At 48.1% G+C, this 21,673-nt stretch overlaps 1 protein-coding gene across 1 annotated transcript in view; it reads left to right on the top strand.

Moving 5' to 3' along the window:
* Window positions 1–21,673, top strand: part of CACNA1F (calcium voltage-gated channel subunit alpha1 F) — a 78,752-nt gene that overhangs the window by 25,142 nt on the left and 31,937 nt on the right. Inside the window, exons 14-25 of the mRNA XM_055003278.1 lie at window positions 126–351; window positions 1,514–1,721; window positions 3,271–3,391; window positions 4,710–4,791; window positions 7,051–7,105; window positions 10,188–10,233; window positions 14,963–15,101; window positions 16,931–17,060; window positions 17,214–17,273; window positions 18,257–18,363; window positions 18,557–18,644; window positions 19,254–19,361. Of these exons, the coding sequence (XP_054859253.1) occupies window positions 126–351; window positions 1,514–1,721; window positions 3,271–3,391; window positions 4,710–4,791; window positions 7,051–7,105; window positions 10,188–10,233; window positions 14,963–15,101; window positions 16,931–17,060; window positions 17,214–17,273; window positions 18,257–18,363; window positions 18,557–18,644; window positions 19,254–19,361 (1,370 nt within the window). The remainder of the gene's footprint in view (window positions 1–125; window positions 352–1,513; window positions 1,722–3,270; window positions 3,392–4,709; window positions 4,792–7,050; window positions 7,106–10,187; window positions 10,234–14,962; window positions 15,102–16,930; window positions 17,061–17,213; window positions 17,274–18,256; window positions 18,364–18,556; window positions 18,645–19,253; window positions 19,362–21,673) is intronic.

Genomic DNA, 21,673 nt, shown 5'->3' with positions numbered 1-21,673 from the left:
CAGCTGCATCGTAACTGATATGACGTGTGGCGCTGCTTGTATATTGACTGGCAGTGGCTTGCCTGAGACTGATTCCAGGTGTACTCACCCCACTGACTCTCCTTTACACCTTCTGCCCCACACAGCTTATGCCAACAAAGTTCTTCTCTCACTGTTCACCCTGGAGATGCTTCTAAAGATGTACAGCCTGGGCCTACAGGCCTACTTTGTCAGCTTTTTCAACCGCTTTGACTGCTTTGTGGTGTGCGGCGGTATCCTGGAGACCGTCTTGGTAGAGTTTGAAATCATGCAGCCTCTTGGCATCTCCGTGCTTCGCTGTGTCCGCCTCTTGCGGATCTTCAAGGTTACCAGGTCTGGTGATGTTATGGGCTGATATTGGTTGGGGATGAGATGCTCAAGATTGTCATATATGGCAAGGTGAAACGGAAGTTTTGCGGAAGCATCTGATACATGTTTTATGTAGCATGAAGGATTGTGAGAAAGTGATAGAAGTTATTCTTTGTTTATTTGCTGTATTTATACCCAGCTCTTTCTCCAAATTGTTCAAAGTGGCTCCCCTCTGATATTGCTAGTTCTGTTGAGGCTCAGATTCCCTGGGGCACGCATGCCTCCTGAGGGGTGCTGCTGGAATCTGGAGGTGCCTAGTGACTTCCTAGAAGGAGGTCTCCGGTCTCCCCTGCTATCCGATTTTCAATGCAAAATGTTCACCTCACAGTTGCTATAGAGAATGAAAGAAAGAGACTAAATCAGGAATCCCATGCTGGAAAAGAGAAGAGCTGAAACTGGAGAAGGAAGCCCCTGAATTGCTACTTGTCCCTTTGTTTCTGGCTCCTTAACTTCAGATTTAAGTTATTAGATAGAATCTGAGAAGGAAGCCCGATCTCTGAAGCTTCCAGTGGAACCCTGGACCCAGCAAATCTGTTCCCGTCCAGTCTCCCATCCAAGCAGCTTATAGGCCCAGATCTATTTAACTTCATTAGCATATCTTGCTGAGAGGGCTTGAAGCAATCACCCCGACATTCAGAGAAAATGTCCTCCGTGGAAGGAGCCCAAGCTTCCCTTCTCCGCAGAGCTCTCAGCCATAGTGCCCTTTAGCAGAAGCTCTCCCTCCTCAGCCAGCCCCATGAGAAGCGCTTATAGGTCATACCAGAGCTTCCTTCACCCTCTGAAAAAAGGGAGGGGGGTGCAGGCTCCCTGTTCTGGCCATCTCCTGTCAAAGGTTCCTGGTCTAGGAGCTGCTCAGCTGCTGCCTTACAACCGTATTATGGACCATTCTCTAACAACCAGTTGTACTTTTGAGATAGCTGGCACCCCCACCCCTCCCCAAGACAATCTGCTGCATGTTCCTGAAGTAGGGTTGCCCCAGTGGGGCATAATGCCATAGAGTCCCCCCTCTGAAACAGCCACGTTCTCCAGGGGAGATCAGTTGTAATTCTGGGAGGTCTCCAGGCCCTGCCTGGAGGCTGGCAACCCTATCACATGCCCATTCACCTGTCCCCCGTTTACCTTCCAGGCACTGGGCCTCGCTAAGCAACCTTGTGGCCTCCTTGCTGAACTCCATGAAGTCCATCGCTTCTCTGCTTCTTCTGCTCTTCCTCTTCATCATTATCTTCTCCTTGCTGGGCATGCAGCTCTTTGGGGGCAAGTTCAACTTTGACGAGACCCAGACCAAGCGCAGCACCTTTGATACTTTCCCCCAGGCCTTGCTGACTGTCTTCCAGGTACGAGCGCGCATGGAATGGGAGAAGGGCTGGCATCAGTGGGGCGGGGAGCTTTTCTGGAGACCCACCAAAATAGGAGGCTTCTGGCAGGCAGAGGTATGAAAGACTGAAAGTCCCGTGGAGTAACGTGTTACAGTTTGAGTAGGTATCTCTTACAGACTTGTGATGTGTAATTCCTCAGGGCCAAAGTCAATGTTTTATGAAAGAGGAGGGGTCATTTAAAATGCAGAATGGATTGGTAGGGGGAGGGAGTAGCTGCTGCTTCTTCCTCCTGCACTTTTTTGCCTATCATCTGCTTTTTCCCTGGTGCAACTCCACAACTGGAAGCAAGGCCAGATGGGAGAAAGACAGCTTTCCAGCTTCCCCCCCCCCCAAATCTTCCCCCATCCATGCTGCGTTTCAGTCTCCCCCCACCCCACGTCACTTTGTATAGATTTGGCAGACTAAGCCAGGGGAGGGAAGGCAGTAGGGTATAGCCTGATTTTATTAGATCTTGGAAGCTAAGCAGGGTTGATGTTTGGATGGGAAACCTCCATGGAAACTCCACAGAGGAAGGCAATGGCAAACCACCTCTACTTCTCACTTGAAAACCACTTGGTGGTGTCGCCGTAAGTCAATTGTGATATGACAGCATGTATGTACATAGGACTAAGCCTATCACCAGTACAGCTAGTTTAAAAATATGATTGTAACTTCTGAAGAATGTATAGGTCTTATTTCCTCCCACTCAACAACAACAGTAATAGGAGGAGCAATTGGTCCTGGTGCATTAAAATCTTGGGGAAGGTACATACTTCAAAAATTAGTTTTTCACAAGTATACAGTGTACGACTATATTGTGTACCTGTTAAAATTCTAATATATGGACCAGCCCACAGTTACCTGACAAGTAGAATGGCGGCAATGTTTGTCTTTGACTGATAAGATCCAAATTCAAATTTCTTCTCAGTTATGAAGCTCATTGAATGGCCTTGGACTAGCCACTATCTTTCAGACTAACCTACCACGTACAGTGGTTTTGAGGATAAAATTGGGGTCCTTGGACTGAGCTCCTTGGTGGAAGGGTGTTAGCTAACTACAAAGTTATGTGAATAACCAAAGACAGACAAGAGGCTGCGTAGCTGAAACATGTTACTACAAAGCCCGTTGTGTGAAAAAATACACCGAACTCTAGAAAACTGATTTGGCAGGTCCCCTCCCAACGGCAAGCAGGCACTTTGCAGCAGCCTAGAGGCCAGGGCGCTGAGGGGAGGCAGGGGGAAGAGTGCTTAGGCCTCCCAAAGCAAAGCAAAGCACTTCGCAGTGGCCCCGAGGCTAGAGTCGTCAGCAATGCACCTGTGAAAGGCTAAAAAGTTAGTCGTCGCCAATACGGCTTGCCTTTTATATAGTAGGATTCTTTGTTCGATGAAGTGGGGATGGCTGTCTTGATACAGTGTAATAAAACCCTTCTGGGCAACCCCAGGTTCTCGCCACTGTAATACTGCAAGTAGCCCTGCTCTAGAGTGCTTGTAGAACAACAGCTTTATCGTCCCCTCTGCCCATGCAACAGATCCTGACGGGAGAGGATTGGAATGCGGTGATGTATGATGGCATCATGGCCTACGGTGGCCCCTATTTTCCAGGCATGCTGGTCTGCGTGTATTTCATCATCCTCTTCATTTGTGGAAACTGTATCCTTTGATAGTTGGCTTGACAGAAGGGCCTGTGCTGTCAGGCAAGAACGCCAGAACAAAATGGACAATGTTGGCCATGAAAATATGTTCACATTGGTGAAATGAGTGCAAATATAGGTCAGATGGTACCTGTTATTTCTATTCTGCCCATATTTTGTATATCTTAAACAAGTACTGTGAACATCGAAGCAGGGCCAGATTGACGGGGGGCAGGCGGGGTAGTCTGCCCCCAGCGCCTCCAAAGAGGGGGTGCTGGGCGCAGCTGCCAGCCCCAGGAGCGTGTGGGCAGCAGGACAGGGGGCAGCTTGCCACGCGCCCCCTGTCCTGCGGGGCAGATGAAAGGCAGTGCAAGTGGCTGGGAGGCCGCCCATGCCATTCACCTGCCTCGCAGGACAGGGGCCACGTGGCAAGCCGGCTGCCCCCTGTCCTGCAGGGCAGGCGAATGGTGCGGGCAGCCTCCCAGCCACTTGTGCTGCCGCCGCCAGCTCTGCGGTGCACCGGGACAGCCGGCTTGCCACAGGGTGGCATGCACCGCCCTGCGTGATGACATCATGGAAGTGGCATCATCATGCAGTGCAGGGAGTGTGCATGCGCTGTGCGCACACGAGTGGCCAGTCTTCATTTGCCCTGGGCACCAGCAACCATAGATCCAGCCCTGCATCTAAGTTATCCCACTCTACTAGTAGCTCTGGTTTTCTATGCATTTGTCAGCATTAGCATGAAGTTTTGAGTGGTTTTTATACTGGGCAATAACAACACACATGCATCTGTTGCAGTCTGTATTTTGTTTCACACATGCATACACATCTGGCCACTATTTCCGTTACAGACAGGTGTTAATGCAGTTTTTGTGTTGGTGTCACATAACTAAGGTTGGTGCTTCTTTCGGACAACTTCATCTGGGTCGTATTTCAGAAATAAATAGTATAAACTTAGCCCCCTATTCTGTGACTTGCCCCCCCCCTGAGTAAGCATCCAAGCCTTTTATAATTAGAGCTTTCATGGATGTGTCCTTGGCACATCGAGGTTCCCCAGCCCTTTATATCTCCTCCTCAGTTTGCATCATCCCTTCCAGATGCTCTGAGCAGCCGCCTTCCAGAAGCAGGGACAGCATGGGTTCCAGTTCAGTCATGAGCCTTTTTGGCTGATAAACATAGACCCAAGCAGACCTTTCCACATTTGAACGAGAGCTGCTTGGTAGGCGCATGCTGCTTCCGTGGCAGTGTTTGAGCAGGCCTCAGGTGTTGTGGTTCTGTATTGGGGGTGGGTGGTTTCTTTCCACGTGAATGACCTTTTCTTGAGCTTTCACTCCCAGATATCCTCCTCAATGTCTTCTTGGCCATTGCTGTGGACAATCTTGCAGATGCAGACAGTATAAATGCCTCAAAAAAGAAGAAGTAAGAGCGGGCCCTAATCTGAGAAGTGACATGGGGCATCATGGATTGTGGGTTGGGAAGGGAACCAAGAGCTCCAGGCTCTACTCCAATGGAGGAAGATATTGAGATCTTGCAGAAGAAGATAATTTGGGCTCAAATACTGTCTGTAGCTTTTTAGAGGCGCATGGGAGGGTGGAATCAACTGGCTAGATTTAATACTAGAGCATTATAGCACTGAAGAGAGAGTTCAAGGGATTCTTGTGGACTGCTGTTATGCCACTGGGTGCCAAACCAATGAAGGACACAGCACCACAGTTAAGGTCACAAATTAATTGGTTTGGCCTGTTACAAGTGTGGCAATAACCTCCAAGAACACTTTTCTGTTCAATCATGTTCACTGTTAACAGCTTATTGAGGCCTAACTAGGAACTTAGCTACACGTTACATTTTCCTCCTATCCTCCACAGGTCCCTGTGATCCCATGTGCATGGTGAATTCTGTGCTAGCAATTTCATTCCCAGGCAACCTCATGACGGGCTCAGCTTGGATCAGGACGGCAGCGCACAGAGCGAGGGGGACTTAAGCCTTCATCTTGTGTAGTTTTCTTGATCTGAAAAACAACCCCCATGGGGTGCTGTTTGTCTAACCAGGAAAACTATCTGTATCGATGGGTCCCAAAGGGGCAATTTCAGGTCCGGAAAATATCATTGGGTAGGGGAGGATTAAACTCCCTTTCTGAGTACACCGTGGTCCCAAATCTGAATCTGTCCACGTGTTCCTGGGAATTAAGATTCCACTACAGAACTTGCAAAGCACCCCAGATCATGTGGACCCAGGGAGTACATAAGGAAAATGAAACATGTAGTCAGGCCTACCGTCTGTATGCTAATAGAGCAGGGGGAGGTCATTATTGTGTTACTCTCTGGTGTTTTCTTAGATGGTGGTACAGTAGACCCTCACCATTTGCAGTTTCATTATTCGCAGTTTCACATTCACAGTCTGGTTGTGTGATGTGATCTGCAGCCTGGTTTTACTCCTACTTCACCATCATCTTAAACCGCTCTGAGTGGACATTAAGTTGTCCTGAAGGGCAGTATATAAATCGAATGTTATTATTATGTTATTATCTTAATCACTGCATCATTAAATTTTGTGGGGATTTTGGTCGTTTGCTACTGGGAGGCAGCAGACCCCCTGCCACTCAGTATTCATGGATGGTGCCATTTGCGGTGATCCCAGGAATGGATCCCTCATGAATGGAAAGGGTCAACTGTACCTCTGTCACTCCTACGGTCCTCCATCTCCGTAGGTTTCACATCCCCATTATTCCTGTTTTTATACTGGACTCAGATACCCGAGAAGCTCCAGCATTCCAACTAAGTACTGTTTTTTCTCTGAAATGCTTGAGGTCCAGCCAAACTGCCCATGGCATTCTTTCATACTTTGTCAATGTCAAGGCTGTGGTGTGTTTAATGTCATGGTGCATCTCCGGCCAGGTACAGTTTTATTGTGACCTTCTGGAATTCCCCTGTTCCTCCCCGTATCATAAACATCTCAGTGGTACCCGTGCAGACCATGCTATTCATCAGGAAACTCCCAGCTTGCTCAGGGATTTACTCAAAGTTCGTCCCTGGTTGCTTTCTGCATAGCATTCTGCAAATCTTTTGGCTTTGCTTTTCGGTGACAAAATGGTTCCACTCTGGTCGTGGTCTGAGGTGCATATGTTTGACCTCTCAACCTGCATGGTCACAGAAAAAATGTCTAACAACAGTTGTTGGCCTAATGCAACAGAGGCAGTCTCTCTCTGAAAATCAGGTGCTAGAGACAAAGAGGGGGTGGGTGCCTGTACGCCCTGCTTGCGGGCTTCCTAGATAGGGTGAGGCTTTCTCAGTTGCGGCACTAAAATCATGGAACTGGCTCCCCAGGGACGTTCATTTGTCCTCTTCTATCAACTGTCTTCCCCCAGCGGGTGAAGGTGTTTCTGTGCGGTCTGGTATCCCCTCAATAACCCCTTCTTCCCACGTTTTGTTTTTCCCTGTGCATACTTGAGATGATCTTTGGGGGATTGCCTTAATGATGAAGAGAAGGGGTGGGGGAGAAAGACTTTGGCCCTTTCCATCCCTTCTGGTTTCTCCTTGGAAAAAAACCACCCCCTTTAGCTGCTTCTGCTCCTCCTGGGGAAAACATAAGGGTTCCAGATCTCAAGTGTAAGTCTGAGTCTTGTGTTTTCTTCTTCATCTTCTAACACCATCTTCTGTCTTCTCCCTGGTGGCAATACAGAGGGACCCCAACAGAAGGGGAGGAAAGCAGTGAAAAAGACGAGAAAAGTGTGAAGGTGAGAACCAGATCCCCGCATTAGAGCAAAAAACAAGTTGCAGTTTGATTTGATTGAAATTCCAAGGGATGGGAGTTCCATGTTTGTGGGGACATCCATTTAGAACACCCTTTGTGTGCTGTGGCTGAACAAACAGCACAGCCAGCACGTGCTCATGGCTGGGTACAGCAGTTGCGGGCCAGGCGCGGCAGGCAGCCAGGGTGACGCGCATGCGTCCTCCCAGCCCTCCCACTCAGTTGCTCCGCGCGCTGCCCCGGCTGCCTGCCATGCCTGGCCCGCAGCTGCTATGCCCGGCCGGGAGCATGTGCTGCTGGTGGAGGCAGCACGGGACAGCTGGGAGGCTGCAGCAGCTCAGCTGCGGGCCAGGCATGGCAGGTGGCTGGGGCGGCACGTAGGCGGCTTCCCAGCCCTCCCGCTCAGCCGCCAGTGCTGCCGCTGCCAGCTCCACTGCATGTGCCCCCACTCCCGGTCAGCACTTGAGGTGGCTGCTGGCACCACCTCCATGGATGCGCCGGCCCTGTCTGGACTCTACCATAGTTTTCTGTGCATAGGGAATTTTTAAAGAAAAGATATCTTAGGGCTCAGCTGCACTGTATAGTTTCTTCCATGATTATTTTTAACAATTTTCTCTCTCTCTTTCCCTTGTCCTCCTCCTCGTTGAAGCAATCCTGGTAGTTAAAGTTGCCAAAACAAAACCCTTTAAAATGAACTCTGTAGTTGAGCCCTAAGCCTCATAGCCCAGACATAAGTTTACTTGCGTTACATATAACATTTTCTTTGCACCCTCTTTGGATCTGCCTCAGGTCCTACCTATCAGATATATACTGGGAGTTATGAGTGGAACTTTGTTTCCAGGTGCTTGGGGGTCAAATTTGGATTGAGACTGCAGCACATGAGGAGAGGGGACTTGTGTCTCCCGTCCTCCTGTGCTATTTTCTTGACCTAAGCGGCCACAGGAGGGTGCAATTTACCTTCTTGGGGAAACTTATCTGTAGCTGATCAGCATACGTAAGCATCTCCAAGTGGACAAATAGAAGATCAGGTAAGCTAGACATGGAGCGTAGAAAGGAAATTAAACAGGAATCATATTTCTCGTTTACTTTGGCGATTTCTAAAGGTACCCCAAATAATAATAATGGAACTACCTTGGCTTTAAATGCCTGGATGGCAGCTGGCAGGTATTTGCCTCCTGATGTCTGGAAAAATCTCAGGAGGGCTGCTGAGTGTATGGATGCCAACTTCATGACATCAGTCATATGGCTTGTCCATGACATGCTATAAGAAAAAAGAACACCCAGGTACCGAAATGCATTGACCTGCTCAGTTAAGTGGCCATCCATGTTCCGTGGGAAGTGACGAGGTTGGACACCTTTACAAAATATCATAACTTTAGTCTTTTGATAGTTAAGATCTAAAGACTTCTGAGAGCAATAAAGCACAAATGCATCTAGTAAATGTTTTAACCCCACATAGAAGCTCCGGTCAGGAAAAGTCACATGGGTTCCAAGCATGGAATTTTCAGGACTTTAAGTTCCGTGCTTGGAACTCAGTTCCCAGACATGTGGGGAGCAGGACTGCAGCATATGAGGAGAAGGGGCTTAGGAGGAAACCTGGGATGGACCAAGGAGGATGTCAGGAAAGTGTAGCGAGGCTCTGGCAGCATCCTCTTCTGCCAGTTAGTCTCTGTACTAACTAGCCTGTAACTTCAAGGCAAAAAACAGTAGAAGACAAACAACCTGTACGCACACACATGAGCATATGTGCATACACACACAGCGCATTTCACCATGTTCATTCTCTACAGGGCATGTCTAAAGCCATGAATGCGTCAAGTGTGCCCGAAAGGTGGAAATGCAGTGGTCTGGCTATCCTGAAAACTCTTAGGGCTCCAAACAGGCCTGCATCCAGATCTTCAAAGCATGATGCATTGCTCTTAAGGCTTACAAGTCAGAGTTTCTTATCTGGTCTTATAGTTTGTTTGCTGTAAGGTGCCACAACATGACAGAAACACTGCATGTATCTATTTATCTTGCATGAAAGTAGATGTGAACTTGTCCAAATGAGCAGAGAAATTTTTTTTGCTTCATCCGTCTATGGTTACTGTATTTAGTATACTAGAGGCATTCTAGCACCCCCCCCCCCACCCGGGTCAAATCGAATTTTTCCTTGAATCTGAGCAGGCAACAGTGGCATAGGGTACGTTTTCTGCTCCTGCTTTCTTCTCTAATCGAGTTTAATCTGTCTCCTTGAATGGTATGGATGTGGTGGATAAGCTGCCTTAGGCAGGGAGCAGAGCTAAGGGTCGTGCAGTGTTTCAGACATGTGGACAGGGCTGGCCCAAGCCACTGAGGCACAATATTCAAATGGCAGGTACGTGCATGTGTGCAGACAGCCCCAACTGGAACGGCAGCAGAGGGGAGGACCCGAAACAACGGGCTTTAATTACATGCAGAAAGGTACCGGCTGGATATTAGGAAAAACGTTTTCATGGTCAGAGTAGTTCAAAGGTGGAATCAGCTGCCTAGGGAGGTGGTGAGCTCCCCCTCACTGGCAGTTTTCAAGAAGAGGCTGAATGAACACTTGTCAGGGATGCTTTAAGGCTCATCCTGCATTGGGCAGGGGGCTGGACTAGAAGGTCTGGGTGGCCCCTTCCAACTGTTCTGTGATTCTTATCTCAGTGGGGAGGGGATGCCGTAGTGCTCACTCTCCAAAGCAGCCATTATTTCCAGGGGATCTGATCTTTGTAGTCTGGAGATCAGTTGTACTTCTGGGAGAATTCCAGGCCCCACCTGCGAGTTGGCAAGCCTAGGAGACTACCTCATAGGGAACACCCCCTCAGGCTCCACCCCCCAAATCTCCAGGAATTTCCCAGCCCAGAGTTGGCAAGGCGCCTCCTCAATAGCCCCTGCATGTGGGACAACCTTGCAGGTCCACGTAGCGGTGCTGTTCTCTGCTGGGTTCCTGAGCTGAGCACCCCTACGTAGCAGGTGGAAGCACAATGGTCAGAAAGCTCTGGAGACGAGTGGGCTCTCTCTCTCGGAGTCTATCCATTGGCGGTACCCCAAATCTTCTTTCTCCTCAGGTGGATTGCGGCGAGGAAGAAGAGGAGGAAGGCAGTGCAGAAGAAGGTGAGGAAGGGATCTTTTTAAAAAGAAGATGGTTCTAATTTATTTCAGTGTAATAGTTTTTTTGGGTGTTGTCTTCAAAAGCTTTCCAAATGGAAAATGCATGAGTATGCCCCCCTTATGCAACAGAAATGTTTTAATGATACGCACCCAATACCCATTCTCCCACCCTCTATCACTCGCTAAAACTCTTCAACAAAGGTTCAAAGCAATCCGTTGGGAAGCAATTTTATGGGATGCTAGACCTTTCCTCTCACTGTAAGAATGCTTCCTTTAGAAACCAGAGATACTTGGATTTCATTTATATACAGGATTAGCGGATTTTATTTGGGATGGGGGACTGTGAGAGTGATGAAGATCATAGGGAATAGGGCACAAGGCCTAGTGTGGCAGTGGAGTCTCAAGGCTTAAAGTAACTCCTACCTTCTGTCCAGTTTGTAATGGGAATGTAAAACTTGCGTTGGCCAAAATGCTCATTTGCATTACAAATGCCTCTCTTCTCCAAAAGCAAAATGTATGTAGTAGCTTTCATCAGGACCAACCAAAATAATACAAAATAGTGGGCAAGCTTTCAAATACCTTTATCAAGCTAGATGTTAAAAGGGGTGGGGGTGGGGGAGTTCCTTCAGGCCCTTACCACGAGGCCTCTTCTCTGCATTCTCTGTAGACGTCTATTGAGACCTGCCTGGCATTCTACACAGGATGCAGAGAAATCTTCAGCTTAGAATCGGAGGCATCTTTTTTTTTCTCCCCCCACCCTTTTTCAAACATCCAAACTGTTGGCCAAGCTAGATGTGATGGCATCCTTGGGTCCGCCACGATAACGTGGCTGCCATTCGAAAGTTATTTTAAAAAGCCGCGAGGGACCGATTCTGATTGGGCCTGCAGCATGGTGGCCTGCGGTGCTGTTGTTTCCCCTTCCTGCCTTACCAGGTGCCAAAATGGCTGCCCCCTGCAGCTGTTCTGTCACTTGAAAAGGCATGGGAGGGGGGACCGCTGCATTGTGGGTCCGATAGGCTTCCCAGCCTGTAGCTGGCAACCTCTGGGAGAGGCCTGGCACACACTGGCCCATTTCACATCCAGTCTTTGCCCCGTTTTCACTACCTGTTTCGCTTCCCATGTTTGTCTGTGTTTTACACTCATGAGGTAGTCATGTGTCGCTGCACTGGACTTTGCTCGGGGCATCCCCGATTCTTCTCGCTGTGGACATGCCCCGATTTTTATTTGAATCAGCTGTAGAGTCGAGGTTAGTCCAATTCATGTCAGTGTGTACACTTTTGTTCCCCCCACCTTTCCCTTCTTCTTGGTAATTGATTGGTCGCAGCTGATTTAACAGCACCCACCCGGATCACTCTCTTCTTTGGGGGGGGGGGATTTTAAAGGGGCAGTAACGTTTCAGCGTTATTTTGTTCCCTGTGCACCACAATTTTTAAAATATCTACTATCCCCTCACTATTTCAGCTTTGTTGGCATCCCTCCTCAGAATCTCTGCAGAGTAAACGTTCTCTCTTTTTTTCACATGGACAGATCCATTTAAGCGATGGATCTATCACCCCGTCTCCATTTTCTCTTGCAATGAATTTGTTATGTCATGTCTGTCTACTTACATCGTCCCTCCTCTGTGTCACTACCGCTTTACCTCCTCCTTTATATTTTTATTCATAATGAGCAGTAACATTTCAGCGCTGCTTCCAATGAAGCAGCGATGTGCAGAGGAAGGGATGTGTGCCCCCCCCTTTAAATGTCCTCCTAACTTTTGAAACATTTTGCTTTTCTGATCTGACCTACCCCTTTCCCTTTAGGTGATTTCTAAGAGTGGATCTAATGGATCCAAACCTTTCAGAGCACCCCGAGTGCTTTCCCATTTATTTTTAATAACCAAGGTCGTAACTGTGTATCATGAGCTTAACCCCCCCCCTTTCCCCTTGTTTCATAGGGCTACTTTTCTAACTGTAATGGCTGCAAAAAATGTGTCAATAATGTGCACCAGGAGGCACAGGGTTTCTTATTCAAAATAAGTCTTGACATAACAAAGAAAAAAAATCAAACCGTGATGTGGATTTCAGAGTCCATAAAACCCGCTACTAAACTGGTGCCTAATTCCAAGTATAAAATCAAATGCAGGACAGCAAATTGAACTTGTTGTTAAAAGTGTAAAACATGCTAGCGCAAAGCCGATGCCACTGCGATCGCCGCGACTGCTCAGTAATGGCGATTTAAAACATGAGTGGGAAATCAGCCACTGGCATGCTGACGTCACTCCTGATAAAAACCGGAAGTGATACCTTTGGATACTTTAGTTTTTTAGAAGAACTGGATAGTTTTACCGTAGAGTTTTTGTAAATGTGGGTGTCCACTATGCCACTTTCAGTTTTTACTGGGAGTGATGTCGGTACACCAACACAACACCGGCATGTGCTCCATTTACCCCCACACCATTTACTCCTGCGGACACCTGAGGCAAAGAGCTAGGATGCCAAGAGGTCTCTTGCTATAGCAGGAGGCCTAGCATCCCTAGGGCCTGATCAGGATTGGGCCCTCATGGCATTTCAAAATAAGTTTATCATGGCAGTGGCATACTCATAGCATCCACAAGAATATTGTCAAGTCTACTTTGGCCCTCGTTCCAGCTATTTCAGAAGCCGAATAGCCCTATCTAAAGTCATAGCAATCTTCAGGTGCCACTTGAAAGCTCTGCTTTGGGGGGTTGTTCCTGCACTTTCATTCCTCTGTGTCCAGACAGGCATGATACTTCAGTTTGTCTGTCCTCACAGCTTAGAAATCTTGTTTATACCTGCCAGCCATTTTACAGATGAAAACAGGAGCGTTCTCGTGTTTCATGGCTGCTTCCACACAGGGCTGGGAAAAGGCACCCCCTGCTGTGGAAGGAGAAGCAAGCGGAATGGAGGTGGATGAGGAAGGCTCAAGAAAGAAAGCTCCAGGAGATCCACAAGTCACGCTGGGAAAGAGCATATGGCATCCTGTGGGAACTCCCAAAAACGCAGGGGGGTCCAGCTGCCTATATGGAGGGGGGGGGGGAACACCCACGAGCCCTATTCTCACATCTAGGGTTGCTGCCTGATTGGGATTGTGGTCTGTTTAACGTGTGAGTGTGTGTCTCCCCCAATACTCAGACTTTTCACAAAAGGAAGCTTAACCCTAAAGAATGGCAACTTGATAGTGAGTACACAGTAACATCATTTTAAAAAGGGCTCCCTAGACTGGGATAGAGCCAACCGTGCAGTTCCTCCAGCAGAACGGCACATCCCCCTGTGGAAGAGAAGGCAGCCATTTCCATCGATTCTCCTCTCCCTCTGCAGACCACCCTTTTGCCATCTGTGCCATTCCTGAGGGTCTGCAGACCCCTCCGCCTCCCAGAACAAAATTTCAGTGGGGCTCAGTGAGTCACAGTAAGGAAGTTCTGCTCTGCTAAGCCTGCAGGTGGTTGTGTGTACCCTGTTGGTAATTTACTGCAGGCTCTAATCCTTTATTAGGCAAGGGTATGAGAAAACAGAGGGGCTGTCCCTGGTGAATAGAGTCCATGGGATCCTTTGCTCTTGTGGATTACAGGCCATGCTCTTCATACGAGCTTCCCTCAATGAGCCCCAGGGGTTACTGTACACTTCTGGCTTTGTGGTTCAGCACTAGGCCAGAAGCACAGAAAGGCTGTTCTGCACGGCTTTCCTGGCCCTGGCCTTCAAAGCCCCCCAGGCGATATTCCCTGTTATCTTTCCGCTCTCAGATCCTGATACAATCCTCTTCTTCCCTCCTCCACCTCCATCATCCTTATCCACTCAATCGTCCGTCAAACCACTCCCATCTCATGTCTCCCTGTTCGATGCCTTAAAATCCTGGCTCAAAACCTGCCTTTCCCAAACCCCTTACTTTTCATCCCATACCGAAACTCTGTGTAACTGAAATGAATGTTTATTCTTCCTATTTATCCTCCTTGCTGCCTTCCTCCTTTCCTTCTGTAGCCTCCCTCTGTGCTGAATTTTAGACTGAAAGCTCCTTGGGACAGGAGTCAGTCTTCTTGTCGCTCCTCACTCAAGCACAATGCAAAGGGACAGCGCTGCCATAGTAAAGACAGGCATCCCTTCACTTTGGGTATCTGGTATCAGAGGAATAATCCCCTGGAATCCTGGCTTTTTTACTGATAGCCAAGCTACAAGTGACGCCTTATGCAGGTTGGACACTTGTCAGCTTCCCTCAAGTTTGGATGGGAAATGTAGGCATCCTTGTTTTACAGCTTGGCTCTCCATTACAGCTGCAAGACCAGGATGCCTACATTTCCCATCAAAACTTGAGGGAAGCTGACAAGTGTCCAACTTGTGTCAGGCGTCAAAGAGGGCTGTACTGGTAGGAAGTGGTCTCAGAGGAATGCATCGGTAGAGGGATAAGGACCTCAGACTCTACATAATGTGCTACTGTGCACTGTGTGTTGCTTTGGGTTCGATCCTACCGAGTAGTTCTGTGTTGTTTAATATTGCTGAATGTCTTAGAATTATTTATGCTCTGTTTCAGCTTTGCTTCAACTCTGTATTAAATTTCTGCTGGCTTTAAATATTTGCAAATTTGCATTTATAGACCCTGTTACATTGTTTGTTGAAATGCCCTTGAAATTGACTGTACCACCTCACAGTGTGTAACTAATCTGCCTTGAGTTTCAGTAAGAAAGGCAAACTATAAATAACTTAAATAAATAAAAAATAAACCATCTGTATCCTTATAGGTGAAGACGAGGAGGACGATGAAGGAGATCAGGAGAGCTTGGCAGAATCTCGCCTGGACAAACTGGAGGATATTCCCAAGGAGAAAGTACTGCCAATTCCTGAAGGAAGCTCTTTTTTCTGTCTCAGCAAGACGAACCCGTTAGTATGGAAGGGAATAAACAAGGGGAAAGGGGTTTTTCTTCCCCCTGCTCTGGGCAGGGGTGACTCAGAGCCTGGGCATAAATATGGAGGGGTTATATAGAGTGAGACCCAGAACAGGGTTGTGTAGATTTGTTTTATGTGTTGCAAGCTTTATTCCCTGACTACTGTGGCTCAGAATAAGATGACAAACTGACTTTACCAGTTTCCTAACTTTGCCCAATTGAAATCAGCTAGTTCCATTCACTTGGATGGTGCGGGTGTTGTTAAATAATCCATTTAGGGCATTACTATTTGATATACCTGACATGTGAGCCAGAGAAAAGGGGCAAAAAGCCCCCGCCCCACTTTCCAATGGCAAAAGCAGGGTGGGAGGGAGATTGGAAACTCCTTCCCCCTCTCCCTCACAGTGCCATGGGAACAAACACATTTAAAGTTGAGTTCCCCAATGTATATCTGCCTGAGACTCCGGTTGGGCACCCATGATCTGACTTACATTGGGCACATTGTGTAGTTTGGTCCTTAGTTCCCATTTGTATAGGGAGAGAGGACATTAATTACCACCAAAATTATGTCTCATTCATGAAGCTTAACAGACTGAGTTCTGATAGTGATTGACCTAGATTTAAAAATTGATGAGTTCCAAATTTTGGACCATTGAGAATCCAAAAAATTAGTATTACAGTTTGTTTCCCAAGCTGTCTGATAGGGAAAGGGTTTAGTTTTTAAATTTACAAGTAAAATTTTATAGATTTTTGACAGAAAACCCTTACAATTATGTGCCTTTGATTTTGTGGGATGTGTCTTCATGTCCCCGTGTGAAAGCAGCCTTAGAGTCTCTGTAAAATTTGAGTGAGTAAATGAATGATGTGCAGCCCAGACTCAGAGCTAAACTACACGAGATGAATTACACGAGGACGCTCAAGTGAAGGGAGACACAATGTTAGCTGGGAAGCATAGTTTAGATGTCACCTCTCTCTACAGAGCTGGCAAAGATCGCTCCTCAGAGGGTTTGTTAATTTCACCTCTTTACAGAGCTGGCAAAGATAGTTCCTCAGAGGGGTTGTTAATAATTGACAGAGCCTTTGTGGAGGCAAAGAGGAAATTAACAAACCCTCTGAGGAGGGTGCCGCTTCCTGGCTAACATTGCGTCTCCCTTCACATGAGTGTCCTTATGTAATTTGCCTTGTGTAGTTTAGCTCTAAGTAGTTAGCATGGAAGTAAAATCTCAGAGTCTCTCTACATGATACTTCTTGCATGAGGACGCTCAAGTGATGGGAGATGCAATGTTAGCTGGGAGGCATAGTTTAAAAGCCAAAGGCTCTGTCAATTTCCTCTCTCCACAGGAGGGTAGTTTGAAAAGCCAGAGCTGATTGCTCCTCAAAGGGTTTGTTAATTTCATTTAATTAACAAACCCTCTGAGGAGCATCTCTGCCAGGTTGTCTTTTTATACTACCCTCCTGTATAGAGGAGACATTGACAGAGCCTTCTGTTCTGTCTTTTTAAACTACGCGTCCCGGCTAACATTGCGACTCACTTGAGCATCCTCATGTAAGAAGTTCATGTATAGTTCACTCTGTCTATTTTCTGTTTGATTTTTGCTGTCAGTTCTGTCCCCAAGACCACGGGTATGGTGAGCAAACCGGCAGAGCCCGGCTTTTCCTCTGACCCACCAGGTGCTTGCCTGTGCTCAGCAGTGGACTCTCCCCTGACCTTCACCGGGATGATCCGCTAGACACCACTCGGTAGTTGCCCAGCTCTTCTCCTAGTCTCAGAAGACTTGGCAGCCTAGAACTTAACCAAGCAGTTGCCTGCTCTTTCCCCGCCAGGCTTCGGGTTTGGTGCCACAGGCTGATTCATCACCACATCTTCACCAACCTCATCCTCGTCTTCATCATTCTCAGTAGCATCTCCCTGGCAGCTGAGGACCCTATCCGGGCACACTCTTTCCGCAATAATGTAAGCCATGTTATGTGGGAATGTAATGGGAGTGAAATAGAAAGGGAATGGAAGCGAGAGAAGCATCAGCACTCGCTCCTCTGTTCTCCTCTCTTCCACTTTCTTTCCTTCACTTTTCTTTTGCTCTCTTCTTCCTTTTCTCACCTTACTTAGATTCTGGGCTACTTCGACTATGCCTTCACTGCTATCTTCACTGTTGAGATCCTGCTCAAGGTACCAGATTTAAAGTGGAGAGAAGATGAGGATCAAGGGAAGGGGGGGCATCATTTAGAAAAATGGAGTATATATCCCAGAGGCCAAGCCTGCAAGTTGGCCACAGGCAGGGCTTTTTTTCTGGGAAAAGAGGTGGTGGAACTCAGTGGGTTGCCCTTGGAGAGGGCACCAGCCATGTGACCATTTTCAAGAGGTTCCGGAACTCCGTTCCCCCGCGTTCCAGCTGAAAAAAAGCCCTGGCCACAGGAGCTCACACCCTCACAACCCTGTGATTGCCAAACCAGGCGGAAGGGGATTAGCAACTGCAGACTGATCTCCAAGTAATAATCTCTATGTGGGTTGATGGAGGGTGGGGGGAGAAGGGGGCAGGGCTTCCACATTTCTAAATGTATGTTTCTATTAGGTGTAGTTTTAGTGCTAGTGTTAGGTAGTGATAACCTAGCACAGAACCTAATTTAGAAAGGTCACAAGATAGATTGGCAAATCGGTCTGATCAGTTTTTGCTAGACCGCTTAGCACCTGATGGTTTTTGTGATTCCTGCAAAGAATGCTGGACTAGGTAGAGCTGGAACTGATCTGGCAAGACACTTTTTGATGTTTCTACATTCTTGAAAATTTGCTCTTGTCGCTTAAGGTCACTTAATACCCACCCTTAACTGTTAAGAGATCCACATTCTTACTTACTTTTCTTACTACATCAGCAGACCATGGAGAGGCACGTGTGCACGTACACACACACAGACACACAAAGTAGATTATACAAGACTGAAGTCACCTCACCCCTGGGTGTAGGCATGGCAAGGCTAAGTGTATTTTGTGTTTTTAAAAAATAATTAAAATTTTGCACTGAGAAAAGTTTGATTTCACAACTTGTGTAAATCTCACCAATAAGACCAACCTGCATAACCCATTCTACAATTTGCCCACTTTCCAAGCGGAGCTCCGTGTATAGACTGGGGTGCTTAGCGTGTCTTTGTCCTCAGATGACAGCTTACGGCGCCTTCCTGCACAAGGGCTCGTTTTGCCGGAACTGGTTCAATCTTCTGGATCTGCTTGTGGTCAGTGTGTCGCTCATCTCTTTCGGCATCCAGTAAGTCAGAGTGGGGAGTGGGCAAAAGTCCCTAGGATAGTCTCAGGAGAAAAAGGAGGAGGAATGGACCACCTTAGCCCGTTCCAGAGGGGAAAGGGTGCTGGTGGGATATGCGAGACATGCATCAAAACTGAAATTAACAACCTTTTACAGAAAGCTCCACAGCTCTGTCCTTTCCTTTTTCCATCCTCAGCTCCAGTGCCATCTCTGTGGTGAAGATCTTGCGAGTGCTACGCGTGCTCCGTCCACTCCGAGCCATCAACCGGGCGAAGGGGCTCAAGGTGAGGGACTTAGTCCCAGGGCAGGTGGACCCTAGAAAACGGACCTGACAGCAGGTCTCCCTCTTTCTCTATTCCGTTCCTGTCGACAACATGTAGGCCGGTGATCCCCATTTCTTGGTGCCCAGTTGCTTCTGGAGTCTTAGGGATAAAATCCAAAGGTCTTGATTAGTACAGAAAAACAGGGAGCTTTGGGCCAGTCCCTACTTGCTGATTAACAAGATGCTGAGCTCATCCCAAGCAGGCACATCTCAACTGTGCATCCTCTGCTTGGCCGTAGGCCAGTAGCCTCTTCCAGTGGTGGCTCAAGAAGCAAACCTTGGAAACAGAAATCAAGCAACTTTTCTTCCCCGGAGCAAAGAGCCGATGCCAGCTTTCCTCCATCTCCTTGGCGCAGGAAATGCTTTATGCCTGGGAGGCGTCTCCTTTAGGTCTGCAAGGAGAGCCCACTTGGAAGCAGGAGGACACTTAAGCTGGTGCCTCCCAACATTTTGTGATGGTGCCCTGTAGTAGTTCCTTCCCTGTTTCTCTCCCACCTAGTACAGCTGAGGGCTGGAAATGTCCCGGCTGCTAGCTATCTCACACCCCATTTCCCCTCTTCTTTCCCAACAGCATGTGGTGCAGTGTGTGTTTGTAGCCATCCGCACCATTGGCAACATCATGATAGTCACCACCCTCTTGCAGTTCATGTTTGCTTGCATCGGAGTTCAGCTGTTCAAGGTAAAGAATGAAAATGTCTGCATCTGGGTGGGTCACAGAAAGTATGTACAATGTTGGCACCGGTTAGTGTGGATCAGTCTCTGCTAGTGTGGGGCAGTGGCTGGAGTGATGGACTAGGATCAGGGCAACCTAGGCTCGATGCCCTGCTCAGCCATGGAAGTTTGCTGGGTGACCTTGGGCCAGTCATACTCTCTCAGCCTAATCTGCCTCACAGGGTTGTTGTGAGGAAACAAATGGAGGAGAGGAGAAGGATGTAAGCTACTTCGGGCCCCCATTGGGGAGAAGGATGGGGTGTAAAGGAAGTAAAAATAAGAAGTCTATCCTAATGTGTCATAGGACAAAAGTCGGTGGTAATGTGCCTTAGAGCCAAGCTACAAGTGACGCCTGACACAGGTTGGACACTTGTCAGCGTCCCTCAAGTTTTGATGGGAAATGTCGGCATCCTGGTCTTGCAGCTGTAATGGAGAGCCAAGCTGTAAAACCAGAACGCCTACATTTCCCATCAAAACTTGTTGGACAAGTGTCCAACCTGTGTAAGGTGTCACTTGTAGCTTGGCTCTTAGTGACTGTACATATCTCCCCAGTGGGTATTAAGTGTTAAGAGATGGCTCTGTCCAAATACACATCAAGATTTGGAAGAGACAGGGCCAGATCGATGTGGGGGGGCAAGGGGGGTAGTCTGCCCCCAGGGCCGCCAAAGAGGGGACCCGGGTGCAGCTGCTAGCTGCCGGGAGCGCACTGGCGGCAGCACGGGCAGCTGAGCGGAGGGGGGGGGGAGGCTGCCCATGCCATTCGCCTGCCCCTCAGGACAGGGAGCACGTGGCAAGCTGGCCACCCCCTCAGCTGGGGCAGGTGAATGGCACGGGCGGCCTCCCCCCCCTGCTCAGCTGCCCATGCTGCCGCCACCAGCTCTGCTGCGCACCGTGCTCCGGGGCAGCCGGCTCGTCACAGAAATGACATCATCATGCAGTGCCAGGAGCACGCGCGTGCAGGGAGCTGGACTTGGGTTGCCCTGGGTGCCGGCAACCCTAGATCCAGCCCTGGGAAGAGATGACCTTCCCTCTCGGCTGAAGAGATAGGGGTGTGTGTGTGTGTTGTGATGCTAGGAGAGATGAGAGAGCAGTGACACTATGCAGACACAGGATTTCTCTGTGTCTGGGATTGGAGACATGGGCCGATTCCAGACGGCCCTCCGCATCCCGAAATGTTGCGCGTCGTCGCGTGGAAAACGCGAAATATCGCGTTTTCTCACGAGAGTTTTGCGCGACCTCGCAAAACTCGCGCGAGAAACTTTTGCGACCTCGCGCAAAACTCGCATGAGAAAACGCGATATTTCGCGTTTCCGCGCGATGATGCGCGACGATGTGCGACGTTTCGGGATGCAGAGGGCCGTCTGGAATTGGCCATGATGTGCTGTAGGAGTGCACGATTCATGTCCAGCAATACCTTAAAAACCAACTATTTATTTATTTATTTATTTATTTAATTCGATTTGTATTCCGCCCTCCCTGCATCAGCAGGCTCAGGGCAGATTCCAATTAATACAATAATATAAAATACAATACCTTTAAAACTAGATTTTCAGGACAGGAGCTTTCAAGAGTCAAAGCTCCCTTTGCCCATTTGCCTCTACATGTGCTTTACCTGTATATTTGTAAATAAAGCAAATGTTACGATGCCACAGATTTCTGGTGCTCTCTCTCCAAGGGGACCCAACACAGATAAAGCATGACCCCTGGAACTTCTCATCACTCAGGGAAGAGGGGTGCACTTAACACTATGTCCATACGCTTAGGTCAAAGCTGGATTGGTAATGAACTTGAGGTCTGCTTCTTACTGGCAGGGGTGAGGCAGTTAAGTGGAAGGAGTTGCGCCTTCACAACAGACTGTCGCTGTATTAGGCACACTTTTTTGATATATGGTATTGTTCCCTTGGATTTTTATTTTATTTTATAGGTTGACACTGCTGAGGGAAAGTGACGTGTGTGTGTGTGTGTGTGTGTGTGTGTGTGTGTGTGCACGCACCCATATGTGTGTGTGTGTGTGTGTGTGAGGATAGATAGATAGATAAGTATGATTTTAAGGGTTTATATTATCCTGAGTTTGTATTTTAAAGCTCCTTGGGGACCAGTCTTGGCTGAAAGCAACACATTTACCAAATAAATAAAATACGTGATAGGGCAGTAAGGTGGTGGGTTTTTTTTAAAAAAAAAAGCCTAGGACAGGCACTGGAAAGTATATGATGAGGCTACAATATGGGTCAGCATGCGCAGCCTTTTTGAGGGAGAAGCTGGGCAAATGAGGGAGGTGGC

The sequence above is a fragment of the Eublepharis macularius genome, chromosome 19 (genome assembly GCF_028583425.1).
Source record: "Eublepharis macularius isolate TG4126 chromosome 19, MPM_Emac_v1.0, whole genome shotgun sequence".
Classification (NCBI taxonomy): domain Eukaryota; kingdom Metazoa; phylum Chordata; class Lepidosauria; order Squamata; family Eublepharidae; genus Eublepharis; species Eublepharis macularius.
Note: the sequence above shows the minus strand (reverse complement) of the source record. Positions and strands in the feature narration are given on the sequence as shown.